This window comes from Bactrocera dorsalis, chromosome 6, assembly GCF_023373825.1.
Source record: "Bactrocera dorsalis isolate Fly_Bdor chromosome 6, ASM2337382v1, whole genome shotgun sequence".
NCBI classification, from domain to species: domain Eukaryota; kingdom Metazoa; phylum Arthropoda; class Insecta; order Diptera; family Tephritidae; genus Bactrocera; species Bactrocera dorsalis.
In genome coordinates this window covers 37613777-37633714 of record NC_064308.1, presented here as the reverse complement: position 1 = coordinate 37633714, position 19938 = coordinate 37613777, and the positions used below count along the sequence as shown (strand labels likewise).

At 33.8% G+C, this 19938-nt stretch overlaps 1 protein-coding gene and 1 pseudogene across 2 annotated transcripts; both read left to right on the top strand.

Annotated features, from left to right (window-relative positions):
* Window positions 1–6158: 6158 nt before the first annotated feature.
* Window positions 6159–6360, top strand: LOC125779871 (small nucleolar RNA U3; annotated as a pseudogene).
* Window positions 6361–8112: 1752 nt separating this feature from the next.
* Window positions 8113–17357, top strand: LOC125779335 (uncharacterized). 2 transcript variants are annotated; one of them, XM_049460628.1, is made up of 4 exons: window positions 8113–14868; window positions 14930–15001; window positions 15061–15344; window positions 16947–17357. In XM_049460628.1, exons 1-4 carry the CDS (start codon window positions 14841–14843, stop codon window positions 16989–16991), a joined length of 429 nt encoding a protein of 142 aa, XP_049316585.1. In that variant the 5' UTR covers window positions 8113–14840; the 3' UTR covers window positions 16992–17357. The 2 variants fall into 2 exon arrangements, 1 of the variants encoding a protein (XP_049316585.1); XR_007423258.1 differs by having other exon boundaries at window positions 8113–15344.
* Window positions 17358–19938: the final 2581 nt, after the last annotated feature.

Here is a 19938-nt window from a genome sequence, read left to right as displayed (position 1 = left end):
AGGGCCTACTCGCCTCAGTCCTTGTCCCGTCCTTCGCATTTCTTGAAGGGCGGTGAAGTCAGCCTCTATTTCCAGGAGGACATCAACTAGAGACCGGAGATTCCAGCTGCATGCCCTCAAATCGTAATCCATATTTCGTTTGCTGTGTGTTAGTGTTACCACATTTAACGGTGGAGACCATAAACGATCCCCTGCTGGCGGACTTGAATTAAGGGGTTAGGCATAGTCAGAATTTTCAAAAAATTATTTTTTTTTTGCATTCTCATTAAGTGTAATATCTTAAAAATATTCTCTGAAAATTTCACGTTGATCTGATAGTTAGTGTTTGAGTTATTCGACAAATTACAAAGAGAGCTCGGGCACTTTAAAGCGCTCGTGTGAAACTTTAAACGCGTTTTTCTCAAAACAATGTTTTTTGAACTGATGACAACTGTAACTCGAAAACCGCTCAGTAGATTTTAATGAAATTTATACAGCTTTTAGAATACATAAAAAACACGGGGCTGATCGAAGGATTTTTATTTTTTCAAAAATTTTGATTTTTTAAAACCAATTAACTGTTGATTTTTTCCCAAAAATTTAGAAAAAAAATTCCCGAGGCAGCCATTTTATTAATTTAAAAAAAAATCCTTCGATCAGGCCTAGGATTATCTATTTATAAAACTAAGTTTTTTTGTCTAATTGATTTTAGATGAATCTCCAAAAACTTATGGTTGTCACCGCTAGTACCTTTTTTTGGAACTGAGTCAACACAAACAAGTATAACTTTGGAAATTAATTGTTTTTTTTACTTCAAGTCAACATATTTTTTACTAATGCCATATTACTACTTTTGTAAAATAACACGATTTAATAGCAAAAAAATACTGAAAATTCTCATTTTTTCATGCCTCTGACTACCCCTAACCCCTTAATGCATCTACTGCAAGTAAATTGCATTTTGCATTCGTATATTACGCGTTATACAATGAGCTGTAGCCGGAGTCTATAAATTTTACACGATTTATTGATATTTACCACTCATATTGATATCGGTTTAGTCAATCAAATAAAATTTTACCACTATATCGACCAACACAAAAAAGTTTATTGACGTTGAGTTTACTTATTCCAGCATTAGTTTTTTAACCGTGTACGAAAAGAAAAATCTTAACTCGAATTCACAATAAAAAGCACATCGGCGAATAATAAAACGCACATATAACTTTCTGTTCTGTTGCCAACACTACCAACTACAGAAAGAATTTAGGGGAATTCCCTAGACATAACTTTTGAATTTGAAAATGGGAGAAATTTTCAAAAGTTCGGTTCGATCGAGGTTTCTGGTAAGGATTCGAGGACCCACTAAGCTTGAGGGCCCCGGGGCAATGCCCCGCCTAGCCCCTAGGTAGCTACGCCACTGAATAGACAAAGTACAAAGTGCCAAAGCACAAAAATAAGCTATGGGACTGTACTTTATCGCAAGGGATCGCAATAACAGGGGCACCTTAAAGTTTTTTAAAGAGTAGACCACTAAAGCTACAATAGCCATTCTTATAGGAACTTCCATCGACAGCGTAAAAAGCGATGAAAGCGGATCATAACCCCGCCCTTTCCCCATATATAGCGATACTGTTAAAAACAATTAAAAGTTCAATAAATCAATAACTTCAGAAGTATTAAATCGAGATGGTATGAGAATGCTTTATACGAGAGGGTATCAAAATCTGACGATGGGAGTGGCACCGTTAGATGAAATCACATATATCGTCAAAGAAAAATGGTCGTGCTATATTATAGATATTTTTTCACGATTCATTTGTTTAAATAATAATATTTTACATAATTTTTTGTTAAACAATTGAAATTTTTAAAGACTTCTTCACGCTAAAAAAATCGAAAGGTATGTGACACAACGCAGAAAATATTCATCTTTAATAATCTGCAAAAAAAATTTTGTTCTTTCATAACATTCCAAAGATATTGAATTTTTTGTCCTCCCACCTCTCTTAAAACGTATGGCACGTCGAAGAGTAAACAATACTTTAAAAATTTCAATTGTTTAACAAAAAATTATGTAAAATATTATTATTTAAACAAAAAGCCTATTAAAACAAGTAAGGAAGGGCTAAGTTCGGGTGTCACCGAAAATTGTATACTCTCGCATGATAAAGTGATAATCGAGATTTCATTATCCGTCATTTACATATTTTTGTATTTTGCTGTAAAATTAATTAGAATTAAATTCTGAGAGACCGATATTTTCGTTGAAAAATTAGGTTTGGTTAGGTTAGGCACTGAGTTCTTCGTGTTCGATAACAGGGACCTTGAAAAGTTATAGTCCGATCACGAAAATTTTTCCACAGGGAATACCTCAGCTCAAATACCGTATTTGTGTAAAGTTTTATCATCATTGGTTCCTAATGTATATATTATACAGAGGAGGCATCAGATGAAATTCAAAATAGCGTTATATTGGAAGAAGGCGTGGTTGTGAACCGATTTCGCCCATATTTCGTACATGCCATCAGGGTGTTAAGAAAATATTATATACCGAATTTCATTGAAATCGGTGGAGTAGTTCCTGAGATATGGTTTTTGGTCCATAAGTGGGCGACGCCACGCCCATTTTCAATTTTTAATAAAAGCCTGGGCGCAGCTTCCTTCTGCCATTTCTTCCGTAAAATTTAGTGTTTCTGACGTTTTTTGTTAGTCCGCTAACGCACTTTTAGTGATTTTCAACATAACCTTTGTATGGGAGGTGGGCGTGGTTATTATCCGATTTCTTCCATTTATATGTATATATTTACTGTATATGGAAATGCCTGAAGGAAACGGCTCTATAGAGTTTGGTTGACATAGCTATAGTAGTTTCCGAGATATGTACAAAAAACTTAGTAGGGGGCGGGGCCACGCCCACTTTTCCAAAAAAATTACGTCCAAATATGCCCCTCCCTAATGCGATCCTTTGTGCCAAATTTCATTTTAATATCTTTATTTATGGCTTAGTTATGACACTTTATAGGTTTTCGGTTTCCGCCATTTTGTGGGCGTGGCAGTTGGCCGATTTTGCCCATCTTCGATCTTAACCTTTTTATGAAGCCAAGAAATACGTGTACCAAGTTTCATCATGATATCTCAATTTTTACTCAAGTTACAGCTTGCACGGACGGACGGACAGACAGACATCCGGATTTCAACTCTACTCGTTACCCTGATCACTGTGGTATATATCAGGGTTGGGCATTTTTGCACTACCACTAATTTGCACTACCACTAAATATTTAGTGATAGTGAAAAACAGATTGCACTACCACTAAACCTTTAGTGATAGTGAAAAACAAATTGCACTACCACTAAACCTTTAGTGATAGTGAAAAACAAATTGCACTACCGCTAAATATTTAGTGATAGTGAAAAACAAATTGCAATACCACTAAATATTTAGTGATAGTGAAAAAAAAATGCACTATCACTAAACCTTTACTTTACAGCCATCCATAAGTGCTAGTACATCATTTCTCGAATTCGATGACGAGTCCACAGGTATTCGATTTAAAGAAACCAACCTGCGAAATTTTTGTAAATAACTTCCTTTTTCAGATGAAAATCAATGTATACAAGGCGGAGCTGTAGCAACCGAAGTAACTTTGTACTTGAATGACGCTGATAGAAGCATTGATGCTTTGCACCGCTTTCTTATTATAAAAAAAAAAATTTTTAAATACAACACACCTCTTCCTTCCTCTGCGCCAGTGGAAAGACTTTTTTCCTTTGCTGGAATTGTCAATCGATCCACAAGGCAAAATCTCACCGACCGTAATTTTGAAATGTTGGTATTAAAAAAAGCACATAAAAAATGAATTATGTTTTCCTAATTTTGGTGCGGCATAATTAGAAGTCTCTACTCAAATATATGGTTTATTTTGAATACATTGTCTCATACTGCTTCAGCTTATACATATATGTACATACATAATCTTATTTTTATTCTTCAAGAAACAGTGTTATGTTACTGAAAAATGTTTATTATCACTAAGGGTTTTCACTATCACTAAAGATTTTCACTATCACTAAATATTTAGTGGTAGTGCAATTTGTTTTTCACTATCACTAAAGGTTTAGTGGTAGTGCATTTTTTTTTCACTATCACTAAAGGTTTAGTGATAGTGCAATTTGTTTTTCACTATCACTAAAGGTTTAGTGGTAGTGCATTTTTTTTTCACTATCACTAAATTTTCAGTGATAGTGAATTTTGCTGTTTAACTACCACTGAAGAAGTAGTGCTAGTGAAACCTTATTGCATTTATTTTTTAGTGCACTATGCCCAACCCTGGTATATATGTATAACCCTATATCTGACTCTTTTAGTTTTAGGACTTACAAACAACCGTTATGTGAACAAAACTATAATACTCTCCTTAGCAACTTTGTTGCGAGAGTATAAAAATAACTAAACTCAGTACGTGTCATTTTTAGAATATTCTTATGTTACAGTGTGAAAATAGGCAAAATCGGACAACAACCACGCCTACTTCCGATATAACACAATTTAAAATTCCATTTGCTTTTTCCAGTACACAAATCAGAAAGTAATTAGTATAACGGAATAAAATTTTGCAGTAATAATTCTCTTAAAGTACACACTTCTTTTGACTAATACTACTATGTTCGGACCGACATTGAAAAAATTTTGAAAACACTTTTGTATGTTATGGAATCTAAGCCGTTCGGACCGACAATGTGTGTTTTCGATGAGTTTTCACCAGACCTGTGTAATACTGAGTAGTAATGGTACTAGTACGTACTTAAATAATTTAATTTTTATTTTGAAGTACTTAGTATGTACTAAGTACTTTCAGAATTATCAAGTACAAGTATAAGTACAAGTACCAGTAATTGAAAAGTGTTTGAAATTTTAACAAATATTTGAAAGTATTTGAAAAGAATTGAAAGTACTTGAAAAGAATTGAAAAATGTACTTGAATGAACTTTCAAGTACTTGAAAAGAATTGAAAAATAGATTCAAGTACATTTTCAAGTACTTTCAATTCTTTTCAAATACTTTCAAGTATTTGTTAAAATTTCAAGTGTTTTTCAATTACTTGTACTTTACAATTTTGGGAATGCCAGTACCAGTACCATTACAATTCCTTTAAAATGTACTTGTTACAAGTCGTACTGACAACTATCAAAAGCGGCATTCTCTTGCTCTTGCAAGATTGCACGATGACACAAAATGCAAAAATCCTATACCGAAATTTGCAAGGCCAAGAGAGCACCAATTGCATAATCTAGTGATTTATGCCATTGCAAATAATTTTCTGCGTGTGTTTGTTGTTGTGCCGTTGCACCAAAGAGAAAATTCTGCAATTCGTGCACCGTGCAAGTGGTTTGCAAGAGCAGGAGAATCCCCCTAATATGAGAATATCAAGTGACAGCTGTATCAAGTGACAATTTAGGGCCGGCAAAATATGTATTCCAATAAATCGATTAAACTAGAGCAGGCACCGATTATAATGAGTGGAATGTAAGTTTTCAAGGAGTTTTCAGCGGTAACTGGTCTTGCGGTATTTTCGCTAGTTGGCGGTGAAAGCGCGTAGTTCTAGTTTTATTCGTCGCATCGGGTCATGCTATACTTTTTTGGAAAGCTCATTTCACGCGCTAACACGTGTTTGATTGATTGTCGTTTCTTTTAAGTCGTTCGTGAGTTATAGCGTCGCAAGCATGGAGCAAAATAAAGAGAAAGTACGGCATATTTTACAGTACCACTACGATAAAGGCAAAAATGCATCTAAAGCCGCCAATAAAAGTTGTGCAGTTTATGGACCCGATACAGTTTCCATTTCCACCGCACAACGATGGTTTTAACGTTTTCGTTCTGGTGTAGAGGTGGTCGAAGATGCGCCACGCTTCAGAAGGCCTGTCGTCGAAAATTGCGACCGGCATAGTAGTCATCAAACCGTTATAAACCATTTGAAGAAGCTTGGAGTCACTAAGAAGCTCGATGTATGGGTGCCACACTTTTTTGACAACCCAATATTTTGATTTAAACATATTAACATTTTTGAAGTTATACTTCTTATACGAGTTCGGAAAAGGTTGCGATAGTTTCAGGTTGCGCAACCTTGCGCAACCTTGCTCAATATGAATCTATCGCAACCTTGTCTGCGAAGAATCCGGCACGTCTCGGCGGATCATTTCTGTAGTTAGTCCTCATTTACATTTTTTGAAAATCGACCCGCGATGACGAGGTATATCGCTTTAACTGACATCGTGAGGTTTATGAACTTCATTTCTAATTTTGTCTTGTGGCATATTAGAAATGATGTTTCTTCGTAAATCGCTCACTTACAACGGATAAAACGACTTCTGAGTGGTGATTTTAATGAATAAATTCCAAGGTTTTACACAAAAATAATGCAGTCAATAAGTACAGTACGCTTATGTATGCTTGCGCATTATTTTTCTTTCGTTTGTCTTTCATTTCTGCAAATTCTCAACTATTTTGTGTGACTTTATTTCTTTCGTTTCTGTTTCATTTCTGAGAATTCTTTGTGTGACTTTTGGTTGAAATACTCTGCGTTGGCCGTTGAAAAGTTAAGACTATACTTCTCAGGATCATTCATTCCTTTCATTTCTTCAAAAAAATTAATGACCTTTAGAAATATGAATATTTGCATTATTTCGTTGTCATTTCCATATTCGTAGCAATAGAATTTCTATGGCATAAGTAAAGTAATGCCCGCCGATTGTCACCCCTTGCCTTTGTAGCAGCTTCGCTTACAAACATGCGTAAATATGTATGTATGTATACGTATGATCGGGAATACATATCGACGCAGATTTTTGCGAGAAGCACCAGAAAGTTGTGCAGTTTATGATTTTTAGCTTTTGTCATCGTCGCGAAAAGCCGACTTGTTGGCAAAGGCATGTTGCCTCTGTTTTTATGAAAGAACCCAGTTAGAATAGTGACGGTCATGTTACTTAGTGACATGCCGGTAAAGCGTGCCGGTTTAATTGTCACCTTTTCCTATCACGTTCTTAAGGACGAATCAAAAAAGCTCCCAAAACTTTTGTATACATGTGATCTTTTATCACCTTCTCGCTCACATATTTACTGCTGTAATAGAACTATATCCTTCTTTCTCACACTTTCATTAAATTTGGGAAAAATCGACAAAACTGCTTTCAGGAAAGCGTGGCGGTGCATTCTGCAATAGCCTAGTGGGTAAGCCACTCGCTTGTCATTCCTTCAACCTAAAGTTCGAAACTCTAAAATATAAAGATTTTTTTTTATAAAATATTTTTTTTATTAATTTTAATAATAAAACAATTTTATTTAGATTTACATTAAATTCATTTCCTTCATCTTTTGACATTTTTTTAATAATATGAAAATTATTTATATACATTTTTATATACTTACAAAAAATAATATATACATATATGTACATAAGTATATCAAAAAAATTATTGCAGTATTATATATATCTTTCTTCAGCTTTTCGCTTCCTATATGTTTTTTGCTTAAATCTATGGTGGCTCATTTCGAAAGACCTCCGCATTTCTTGCTCGAAATTCGCAAGCCCACAAGTGATGAAAGAATTTATAAAAAATGTAATGAAAAATCAATTTAAAATACATCTTTTTAGGTTAATATGTATGTATAAAATTTACCATATAATATGTTGGACAACAGAAATTTTGATAACGGTTGCTTGCCTCCCCTACCGTCCCAGTTACACAAGGTCAAGAATTCGTCAGTGTACAGATGCCGCAACACATCACATACACTGTCGGAACTGCCTTTCATACTTAAAACCAGGGTTGGGCATAGTGCACTAAAAAATAAATGCATTAAGGTTTCACTAGCACTACTTCTTCAGTGGTAGTTAAACAGCAAAATTCACTATCACTGAAAATTTAGTGATAGTGAAAAAAAAATGCACTACCACTAAACCTTTAGTGATAGTGAAAAACAAATTGCACTACCACTAAACCTTTAGTGATAGTGAAAAACAAATTGCACTACCACTAAATATTTAGTGATAGTGAAAAACAAATTGCAATACCACTAAATATTTAGTGATAGTGAAAATCTTTAGTGATAGTGAAAACCCTTAGTGATAATAAACATTTTTCAGTAACATAACACTGTTTCTTGAAGAATAAAAATAAGATTATGTATGTACATATATGTATAAGCTGAAGCAGTATGAGACAATGTATTCAAAATAAACCATATATTTGAGTAGAGACTTCTAATTATGCCGCACCAAAATTAGGAAAACATAATTCATTTTTTATGTGCTTTTTTTAATACCAACATTTCAAAATTACGGTCGGTGAGATTTTGCCTTGTGGATCGATTGACAATTCCAGCAAAGGAAAAAAGTCTTTCCACTGGCGCAGAGGAAGGAAGAGGTGTGTTGTATTTAAAAATTTTTTTTTTTATAATAAGAAAGCGGTGCAAAGCATCAATGCTTCTATCAGCGTCATTCAAGTACAAAGTTACTTCGGTTGCTACAGCTCCGCCTTGTATACATTGATTTTCATCTGAAAAAGGAAGTTATTTACAAAAATTTCGCAGGTTGGTTTCTTTAAATCGAATACCTGTGGACTCGTCATCGAATTCGAGAAATGATGTACTAGCACTTATGGGTGGCTGTAAAGTAAAGGTTTAGTGATAGTGCATTTTTTTTCACTATCACTAAATATTTAGTGGTATTGCAATTTGTTTTTCACTATCACTAAATATTACGTGGTAGTGCAATTTGTTTTTCACTATCACTAAAGGTTTAGTGGTAGTGCAATTTGTTTTTCACTATCACTAAAGGTTTAGTGGTAGTGCAATTTGTTTTTCACTATCACTAAATATTTAGTGGTAGTGCAAATTAGTGGTAGTGCAAAAATGCCCAACCCTGCTTAAAACAAACAGTTTCTGTAATTTGAAGATATTATGCCAAATAAATATTGTTTATTGAAGAAATTGTATATATTACTAACCGTTGCTGTAGCGAATTCTTCGCATTTCAGTTTTTCTTCCATTTCCAAAGCTGCAGCTAGTGTTGTTAATGGTAGGGTGGAAGCAATTTCTGTTTGTGCGTTGTCGATTTCTTCACCAGTCAGTCGGCATACTGATTGGTGTACTTTCCGAATTAGCACCTTACATTCGCGGACGGTTTTTTGATGGGCCATTTCTTCGTTTTTTTGAATTATCTGAAAAGAGAACAAGAGCAGTTAGATAATACTTAAATAATGCTTAAACAACAATATCTAAACAATACGTTTTTTTGTATTGATGAATACCTACAGAACAATAAAAACTTTTATGGACATAAACTTACATTTTCTTTCAAAAAGCTGTCCATCTTCGTTTCCATATTATCAACTCTTGAAGTCAATTCTTGTAGTTGGGTGGAAATAGTTTTTAGCATGTTAAAAACGTCTGAAAAAGGTGTAAACACATAATAAAGTAAAATTTGTCAAGAAATGCATTTAAACAATATATTGGATTACCATTTCCATCTACAGGCAAATTGTTTCCTTGTTGCTTCGAAAAGCTTGCCTCCGAGTTGTAGCAACCAGAAATGTTGAATTTCTCCGTTTAAATGTCAATTGTTCTACAATACAAATGCGTAAAAATAAAATGAAAACTAAAATGACAATTTTACATGTACCTTTTACGGGAGTCGAAGAAGTTGTTGGGCATTCCTCCAAATAGGTGTCATCAAAAAGCGTTGGTGAATCCATCTGATAAGGAAATAAAAATTTGGCAGCATCAAAATTCATTTTAAATAACTTAACATAATATAATATAATTACCTTCGGGACATATACAATAATTAAAGTGATACTAATTTGAAAATTCATGAAATAGATGATGTAAAATCGGAATTAGAAGAAACTTGCCCTCATGTGGAATAGAAAAATATTTATAAACTATATCGTCTTTTTCTATTTTAAACAAATGTGGGTCCAATTTAACTGCCGACAAAATACCTAAACCAGATGACGATTCCAATGGTTCTTGAAAGTAGTTTTCAACACCCAAGAAACAATGTGCCGATAAAGTTGCGATACCAAATTCCTCTGTCATGCCTGTAACTTTTATGGGGCCTAATTTTTGACTAAAACAATAGCGTTTTTTTTTTTTTTAATCTATATTAAACCAGTAAATTTTGGATATTTTATTGCTAGTAAAATCTAGAATATTTCTTTCTTCTAGCCTTAAATGTAATTGCTGCAGGATTTTATTGGGCTTATTTATACGTTTTTTTAAATATTGCATGTGATTTTCAAACTTGTAAGCGGAAAAGTTGTCTAGTGGACCATATTGCTTGTTATAGTCAGTTAAATGGAGTAAACCATGTATATTGTAACTAACTAAATGGTCACGGTATATATTTCCAAACAAATAAACGAATTCTTCCAAGATTTGTTGGGCAACATTGGCTTCAGTGCTATAAGACTTCTTGCATGATAGTAGCCTTATACCTGCGTGCAATAAGAGGAAATGGTAGTAATGGTCACCACCAATGCAATCCTTTAGGACAAATATACCTATATATAATAAAAACTGCCTAAACTCTGTCGCTTTCCTATTGCTGATTTCATCTAAACTTCTACATATTCGACCGAACTCTGAAGGAACTAAATTGGAATGAAATGTTATTTTTTCGTTAACTTTCGTTACGTTTATATTGCCTTTTTTAATTAACAATTGATGCAACTTTTTACATACACCAAGATCAACACGGTGCAATAAAAACTGCCTAAACTCTGTCGCTTTCCAATTGCTGATTTCATCTAAATTTCTACATATTCGACCGAACTCTGAAGGAACTAAATTGGAAAGAAATGTTATTTTTTCGTTAACTTTCGCTTCGTTTATATTGCCTTTTTAATTAACAATTGAAGCAACTTTTTACATACACCAAGATCAACAAGGTGCATTGGATCTAAAGGAAATTGGGAAACCATTTTGAAATTTTCTGACTCAAAAATGCCTTCTCTAAATTTAAAAGGATTAATGTGATATGACCTGTCACTTCTATTTTTAAAAGATTGGTCAGTTCTTAAATGTTTTATTTGTTTTGAAAAAAAAACTCTCCTTTCTTTGTAGTCACCCACTTGATCACATTTAGAACAACTACTTTTTCCAGTGTGCGACTGCACACCTGTAACAAAGGCTCGAGCGGGAGCATCACAACAAAACAAACGAATATCAAATTTTTTCTTTACAGGATAAGTACCAACCTAAAGACCATTTTTTTTAATAATTTACTTCTTCACAAAATTCTTTTAAAAAATCATTAATGCTCCAAGGTTTTTCTGTTCCAGAAAAGCACGCAATTGTAAACGGCAATTCGTTTGGAAAATTAACTATTGATGCTAGAATAGGCCACAATACTTTATTCGAACTCTTGAATAATTTCAGGCCATCTATTCCCACATCAAGCACAATATTATTTTCATTTTCCATTTTCCATATAAAAAAGATCCACTTGGAATCGTTTGAATATTTACTTTTTTTCGGCTGGTACCTAGGAGACTTTTAGCCGTTAGAGGTAAATCTGTGCAACCTATTTTTCGCAACGTTTGCAGAAGATCGGTTACTGTATTATGGGATACTCTATTCCTTAAAGCCCAAGCTTTTAATTCTAAACTAAATGAATTATTTTCTGTCACTTTTAAAATTTCGCTATCACTATTATTCCTATCATTAACACAGCTATCACTGCAATTTGAAGAAAAATCAAGTGAGCTTAGTGAACTGCATCCCTCCACATCAGGATCACATTCAAAATTTACATCTTTTTCACAAATTTTCACAAATTTAGATGCACTAAGATTAAAAGCCTTTTTTCCCGGCTCATGTATGCACTAAATGTATTTTTCTTCATATTGAATTATTATTTGTTTTACTCACCGTTTTTCCAAATATGTATTATGGCACTTGTAGAAAAATATTCACAAATCTGCACAATTGAACACAATTAAATAAATTTAAATATTTATTTTAAGTAATTTTGCATAAATATGCCCAAGCACAAATCCGCACAATTCTCAATTATCGACGCGTTTGTAACCGAATTTTGTTTTTCTTCGAATTCAATTTGTCACAATGAACAAGCAAACATCAAATTCACGGTATCATGCTGTACGCTTTCACATCCATCGTTTTCATTAAGAGGTGACAGCTAAAAAATTTGTTTGTCTTCTTTTGTTTTATTTTTGCTTAACATCTGTTGAGTGAAGAGCCTATAGTATAAAACAAACAAAAGACACAATAGATTGACTTCCTACTCATTTCAAAGATTTGTGAGGGAGTGTTAGAGACAAGTAAAATTGTGTAATTGTATTAGAGTTTCGGTCACGCAAGTTTTGCTTAGAAGCGAGATCGCTTGTGGAATTTGCGCCTGCGTTCATGAATGAAATCGTTTTTGTTGTAAAATTTACTACACTTGTTCTTCGCCAATTTGGCTGCCATATCCCTGCCAACATTTGGAAGTGTCTTTTATCGCCAACGCCAAATACGTCACGCTTTAGTCACTTCCGTACGTTAAAATAAAGATAGTTGTCGCGTTCACGTGTCAAACGCCAAATGCGTCACTTTTAAGTCACTTCCAGACGTTAAATAAAAGATTGTTGTCCCGTTATGCAAAAGATAAACAATGAACGCGATCACCGACGTTGAAGTCGCAGCGACTGCAAAATGAAATTAGATGAAAACAACAGAATAGAAAAAGAAGTTGTTGACATCTGGTTCATTGGTTTTGTGTCTTCTGCAGTTTGTGGTCAGTGCTAAAGTGCGATATTGTTTTTGGAACTAGTAAAATTATTTGTTTCGTAGTGTTTTAATTTGAAATATTATTGAAAATATAATTAAAATGAGTGAATTGTCAGTAAAGGCTATTAAATTGAAAAATAAAAGAGAAGCATCTAAATTAATACGCAATATTAATGAAAGCACATATAGCGGCAGTAATAAAGTTAAAAAAATAAATGTCGGTGAAGGTCATTGTAAAGAAAGTTCAAAAGAAAGTTGTGAACCCAGTGTTTCGAGCAGTGTTATTAAATGTAGTGATAGTGTTTTTTTGTCAAGTGATAGCTCAAGTGAGTTTGAGGATTTTAGAGAAGAAATAAGTAAAACTGAGGTAATGAATATAACAGAAAAGTTACGAAAATGGACGATTGAAAAAAATATTTGCAATAGTGCTTTAAATGACTTGTTGCAAATATTACGAGAACATAATGTGAGTGTCCCTAAAGACTGCCGAACGTTAAAAAAAACCCCAAAGGAGGTTACCCCTCGCAGTATGGGAGAGGGTTTCTACAGTCATTATGGCATAGAAGACGCCCTCACAGACTTTTTGTTAGTAAATGATTACCCTTCAGAGATTATTGAACTAGATTTTAATATTGATGGACTACCATTGTGCAAAAGTTCAAATAAACAAGTTTGGCCTATTTTATGTAATGTCCCTGGATATCGTGAAGTGCTTTTAGTAGGCGTTTACGAAGGCTATTCTAAACCAAAAAACTCAGATGAGTTTTTATCAGAGTTCATAGATGAGCTTCATAATTTAATTGGAAGTGGATTTCAATACAAAAACAAGTTTTTTTACAATAAAACCTAGATGTTTCGTAATGGATGCACCAGCAGGATCGTTTGTGTTGGAGATTAAAGGTCACACTGGTTTCTATTCATGTACGAGATGTTTGCAAAAAGGAGAAATGTTCAAACATCGGCTTATATTCCCCAATATTGAATGTTCCTCCTTACGAAATGATACTTCGTTCAGGAATAGGTTTCAGCCAGAGCATCACAACCAACAGGATGGAACAATGATTGAAAAACTTCCAATTGATATGGTTCATCAAATAGGTTTAGATTATATGCATGTTATTTGTCTAGGAGTAACACGAACTCTTTTAAAAGCTTGGGCGAGGAAAAAGGGTGAACAATACTCTTTGACGTTTTGGAAAATTTGCACACTTTCCAGTAGATTAACTAACCTAAAAAATTCTTGTCCACGCGAGTTTTGTAGAAAGCCACGGTCCTTAGATGAACTTGAACGTTGGAAAGCAACTGAACTCCGCCAATTTCTTTTGTATTACGGCCCCGTAATTTTAGAATCAGTTTTATCTCAAGAAAGATTTGTACATTTTTTAAAGCTATCTGTTGCAATTAGAATTCTTTTATCGAAAAAGGATTGCCAGATTAATAATACATATGCTCAAAATCTGCTCTTTAGCTTTGTTAAAGATGTTCCCTCGCTATATGACCTAACTTTCTTAACTTGCAATTTTCATTACCTGCTTCACATTCATGAAGATGCAAAGAAGTTTGAAAGCTTGGAAAGTATAAGCGCTTTCAGATTTGAAAATCATCTTCAAAAATTGAAGAAGCAAGTTAAGAAAGCAAGTAATGTGTCCGCCCAATTATACAATAGGCAAGTAGAAACTAGTTTTACTTTAAAAGCAGTTGAAAAAAAAACAAGTGTACAGTTCAGCCGAAAGAATATTAGTGAGGATTTTTATTTTCATGTGCAAACTTCTGACTTTTATTTCTCAATTGAAAAACCAAACAATTTTTGCTATGTGGGAGATGATATTGTTAAAATTGATAAAATAACACGACACAATAATTTGCCTAGATTTGAAGGACACACTATAACAAACTTAAAACCACTATTATCACAGCCCCTAAGCTTAGAACACATTAAAATTTATAAAACCGAAGTAATTACTTTGAAAAATAAAATAAACTTTACCATAGAGGATATTTCAAATAAAGCTATTGTTTTGCAAAGTGTTGACAGTACTTTCGCTGTATTTCCATTTCTTTAAAAATGGCGTCTAATAATGCTCCTAATACAGGTAAGATATTAAGTATGTATTGAATTTATTTAAAGTTAAATAAATATTTTAAACTTTATAGAAGATACTTTTACATTTTTGAGTGATGGCTATACCCAAGTACAATACATCCCACTGACGAATATATCGAATGGTATATATTTTAATAGATCTTAATTCTTTGCAATTTATTAAAAATGTTTAATTTTCTAGTAAGCACAACAGCTGCGTCTTCAGATCAAGGAACCATACAAACGATTTTGCAAGAGTTACGTTCTTTGCAAACAAAATTTGAAAAATTCGAAGAAACTAATACAAAAATAATAAAAACTTTGACGGAAGAAGTCGTTGCGTTAAAAACCGAAGTCAAGCAGCAAAGAAATATGCGTGAGAAGGGCGATACGTCTCTAATACCTTCCTTGCCTTTCACGGATGTCAAGGACTTTATTGATTTTGACACGAAGCTGCTGTTGAACGACAAAATGACATCTCAGCTGGTAAGTCGATTTTGTTATACTAAATGCCCATAATTATGAATAAATTTGTATATTTGCAACATATTTAATTTTAGAAAAGTAAAGGGTGATTTTTTTGAGGTTAGGATTTTCATGCATTAGTATTTGACAGATCACGTGGGATTTCAGACATGGTGTCAAAGAGAAAGATGCTCAGTATGCTTTGACATTTCATCATGAATAGACTTACTAACGAGCAACGCTTGCAAATCATTGAATTTTATTACCAAAATCAGTGTTCGGTTCGAAATGTGTTTCGCGCTTTACGTCCGATTTATGGTTTACATAATCGACCAAGTGAGCAAACAATTAATGCGATTGTGACCAAGTTTCGCACTCAGTTTACTTTATTGGACATTAAACCAACCACACGAATGCGTACAGTGCGTACAGAAGAGAATATTGCGTCTGTTTCTGAGAGTGTGGCTGAAGACCGTGAAATGTCGATTCGTCGCCGTTCGCAGCAATTGGGTTTGTGTTATTCGACCACATGGAAGATTTTACGCAAAGATCTTGGTGTAAAACCGTATAAAATACAGCTCGTGCAAGAACTGAAGCCGAACGATCTGCCACAACGTCGAATTTTCAGTGAATGGGCCCTAGAAAAGTTGGCAGAAAATCCGCTTTTTTATCGACAAATTTTGTTCAGCGATGAGGCTCATTTCTGGTTGAATGGCTACGTAAATAAGCAAAATTGCCGCATTTGGGGTGAAGAGCAACCAGAAGCCGTTCAAGAACTGCCCATGCATCCCGAAAAATGCACTGTTTGGTGTGGTTTGTACGCTGGTGGAATCATTGGACCGTATTTTTTCAAAGATGCTGTTGGACGCAACGTTACGGTGAATGGCGATCGCTATCGTTCGATGCTAACAAACTTTTTGTTGCCAAAAATGGAAGAACTGAACTTGGTTGACATGTGGTTTCAACAAGATGGCGCTACATGCCACACAGCTCGCGATTCTATGGCCATTTTGAGGGAAAACTTCGGACAACAATTCATCTCAAGAAATGGACCCGTAAGTTGGCCACCAAGATCATGCGATTTAACGCCTTTAGACTATTTTTTGTGGGGCTACGTCAAGTCTAAAGTCTACAGAAATAAGCCAGCAACTATTCCAGCTTTGGAAGACAACATTTCCGAAGAAATTCGGGCTATTCCGGCCGAAATGCTCGAAAAAGTTGCCCAAAATTGGACTTTCCGAATGGACCACCTAAGACGCAGCCGCGGTCAACATTTAAATGAAATTATCTTCAAAAAGTAAATGTCATGAACCAATCTAACGTTTCAAATAAAGAACCGATGAGATTTTGCAAATTTTATGCGTTTTTTTTTAAAAAAAAGTTATCAAGCTCTTAAAAAATCACCCTTTATAATATATAGATTAGGAGGAAAGGATTTCCCTTCATTCCTAAGAATGGCATTGAAATCCATTATATCGGATGCTATGGCCGTTAATTTAACTTGGCGTGGAACAATTGACAAACCCAGTATCCAACGCTTTACAACATTTGCACTAATAAAAAAGTAATATTTCACATAAAACTATAACTATAAAGAAATCAATTAATTCTATTTTCCTATAGATGCCTGTCATTCCAAATATTCGAACTCGACCGATATGGATATAAATAAAGTGTATACATACTTCACGCCCGAGACAGAGTACAAACAAAACAAACAAACAATTAATGAACTGAAAAATTAAAAAATCTTATTTCTAATATTCACATGAATTAATTATTTTTTTTTTGTAATACATTTTTGAATTGAAATAAATATAAAAAATTTAAAAACGAAAATTTTAACTTCCACAAGTCACTAATACGTAACTTCTGAAAGTAACGTCCGCGGGGAACAACTTCTCAATAAGGAAGTGACTTCTACGATGAAAAAAATGTATCGCAGGCGTTGAATTGTAACTTCTTGAAGTCACTTATAGGTGACTTTTGCGATAGAAAATGTTGGCAGGGTATTGACATGTGAAGATCAATTTTTTGTTGGTGACATATTCATATGTGTACGCATATGTATGTTTGTATGCTTGTGCATTATTTGTTCGGCAATGAATGCAAATGTATGTACATATAAGTATATATGAATGTATGAACATGCAAGTCAATGCGCGCTCATGTAATAAGTATATTGATAAGTGATGAAAATATGATTTCAATTTCTGAACGCGCACATGCGTATACATACACTCATATGAGCATGTTCAGATACACAAGATAGGATAGAAGATGTATGCCTTTTAACATCGTATACTAACAAATAAATATTTTTCTTACTAATAGAAATTAAATTTATCACAGCAGTATACATAATATACATATACATAATATTGCTGTGATAAATTTAATTTCTATTAGTAAGTAAAACATTTATTTGTATAGTATACGATGTTAAAAGCAAAAAATTAAAAATGTATTCTGTCGAGATTCGAACCTGTGTTTTTTATTTCCTCCATATAGCCCAACCTTATGTATTCATTCATAAATTGTTTATATTGCTCTCTCAGAGTTTCATTATTTTTAAGATTTTTCTCCAGAGAAAGAAATCTTCTTTTTGCTTGTAAAGAAGAATCACCTAAATTAATATTTTCTTTTTTGAATGGAAGAGCTACAGTAAATTAACCATCTGGACACAATCTTTTGGACAACCATAGTGTCTAAATTTGTTTCGAAAGGATCTTTTAATGACTTTAAATGAAGATTAACTCTGTAATTTGTATTTGTCTTGTTTTGACCAACTCCCTCAATAGTCATAGATTCTCTCCTGTAAGGAAGTTTTAATTTATTTTTTAGTTCTTTGGTTATAAGGTGAACTTGAGATCTTGAACTTGAGATCCACTATCTAATAAAGCACGTGCCTTCATAATTTTTCCATCACGGCCTTTTATACACAACTGCTGTTGTTAGCAGGACATATTCGCGATCACTTTTTAATTTATCATTTTTCGTATTTTTAATGATTGTGCTTTTCGTTTTAGAAGTTTTATCTTTATGGAGCCATAAATGATTGTTTCCGTTACAAGTGAGGCAACTTTCGCCTTTACATTTTTTTATATTGTGCCCGATTTTAAGACATTTGGTGCATAATTTGTGTTTCATTACAGCATCCCATTTGTCCTGTGTAGATAGAGCTTTAAATTTATAACAATGAAATATATTGTGTGAAGTATTACATCCCATTATGCATTTAAATACTGCATTTTGAAATATTGGTGATGTTTTTGAAGCTTGTGCTGCTTCTAGTGCATTCCCTTCATGATTCAGAAAGGGCTGTAGTGAATTTAAGGTAGGTATTTCCTTAGGGGTTTTAAGGGAATTTTCATACCTAAGTCTTAAATTGTTGTCTAATTTTTGCACAAGCGTATAATTTAATAAAGCTTGTAACAAATTATCTGCAGACAAACTGAGACTTTCCAATGCTTGTGTACTTTCAGAATTTTTTTCTTGAAATTTTCGTACACTAAAAGCAGTCTCAGTCACTACTGGTGCATCTAAAATTAGTTTAAAATTAGTATTTGCGAGTAACCTTTTATTTGTAAAGCTTTCATTAAGAAGGTTCCACGCAACTGAAAAATTTGTCGAGGTTGAAGGCAAACTTGCAATACAACTTGCAGCCGATCCTCTTAATTTAGTTTTTAAAATACACATTTTATATGTATCTGAAACATTTTGAGAGACTACGAGTTGCTCAAACAATTCTTTAAAAGTTTGCCACTGAGCGTAATCTCCTGAAAAAATGGGAATGTCTATTTGAGGCAGCGTAAAATTAGTAGCATTTTTTTATTTTAATTTGAGTTTGTAAAATCTATTTCTTAAATCATAGAATGTACTCGTTAACTCATCATTTTCGTGCTGGCTAATAAATTCAAGCACAGTATCACGAGTTTTTTCTATAAGTCTCTCTATGCTGTCTAGAGAGCATATTTCGTTTAATTTGCAGTCTTCAATATTTTTTTGTAATTCTGTTAACAAGAATTGAAGCCTACGAACTAAACCACGATTTGGAAGGCATTTCCATTTTCCTGGGAGCACTTTTCTTGAATAATAGCGATCAATTCGCTTAACTTGGCGTGCGCTGTCAAATAAAGCACGCCCACCGCTTGTCGGTGATTTCGCCGAGTTATATCACTTACATTCATTTCCCTGCGCCATACGACACGTTGGGTCTGGTCTCCACATAAATATTTTTTCATCGAGTTCCTTCACTCTTGTCGTTAATTTCGCCGAGTGCTATCACTTATATTCTATCAACAGAACACAGAACTCAAAACGTCTGTATCTAAATTTAAATTTAGACAGAAATGTCCTGTGTTTGGCATATATCCGTACAATCTCTCTGAGTCCCAGTTACCTACTTACCAGGATGTTCTTTTGTGTTATCAGTTTGAAAGATTTCGTATAGGGCGACTCCTAGGCGACAACTATGAACCTAGGAGTAAAGAGGTTACAGAAATAGTTGCAAAAAAGGTTGAAAATACCTTCAAAAAGTCATCTATTCTGATAGTTTCACACACCAGAGTTGTACAAATGCTCACCACATACCATAAGAAATTTCTGACTCTTA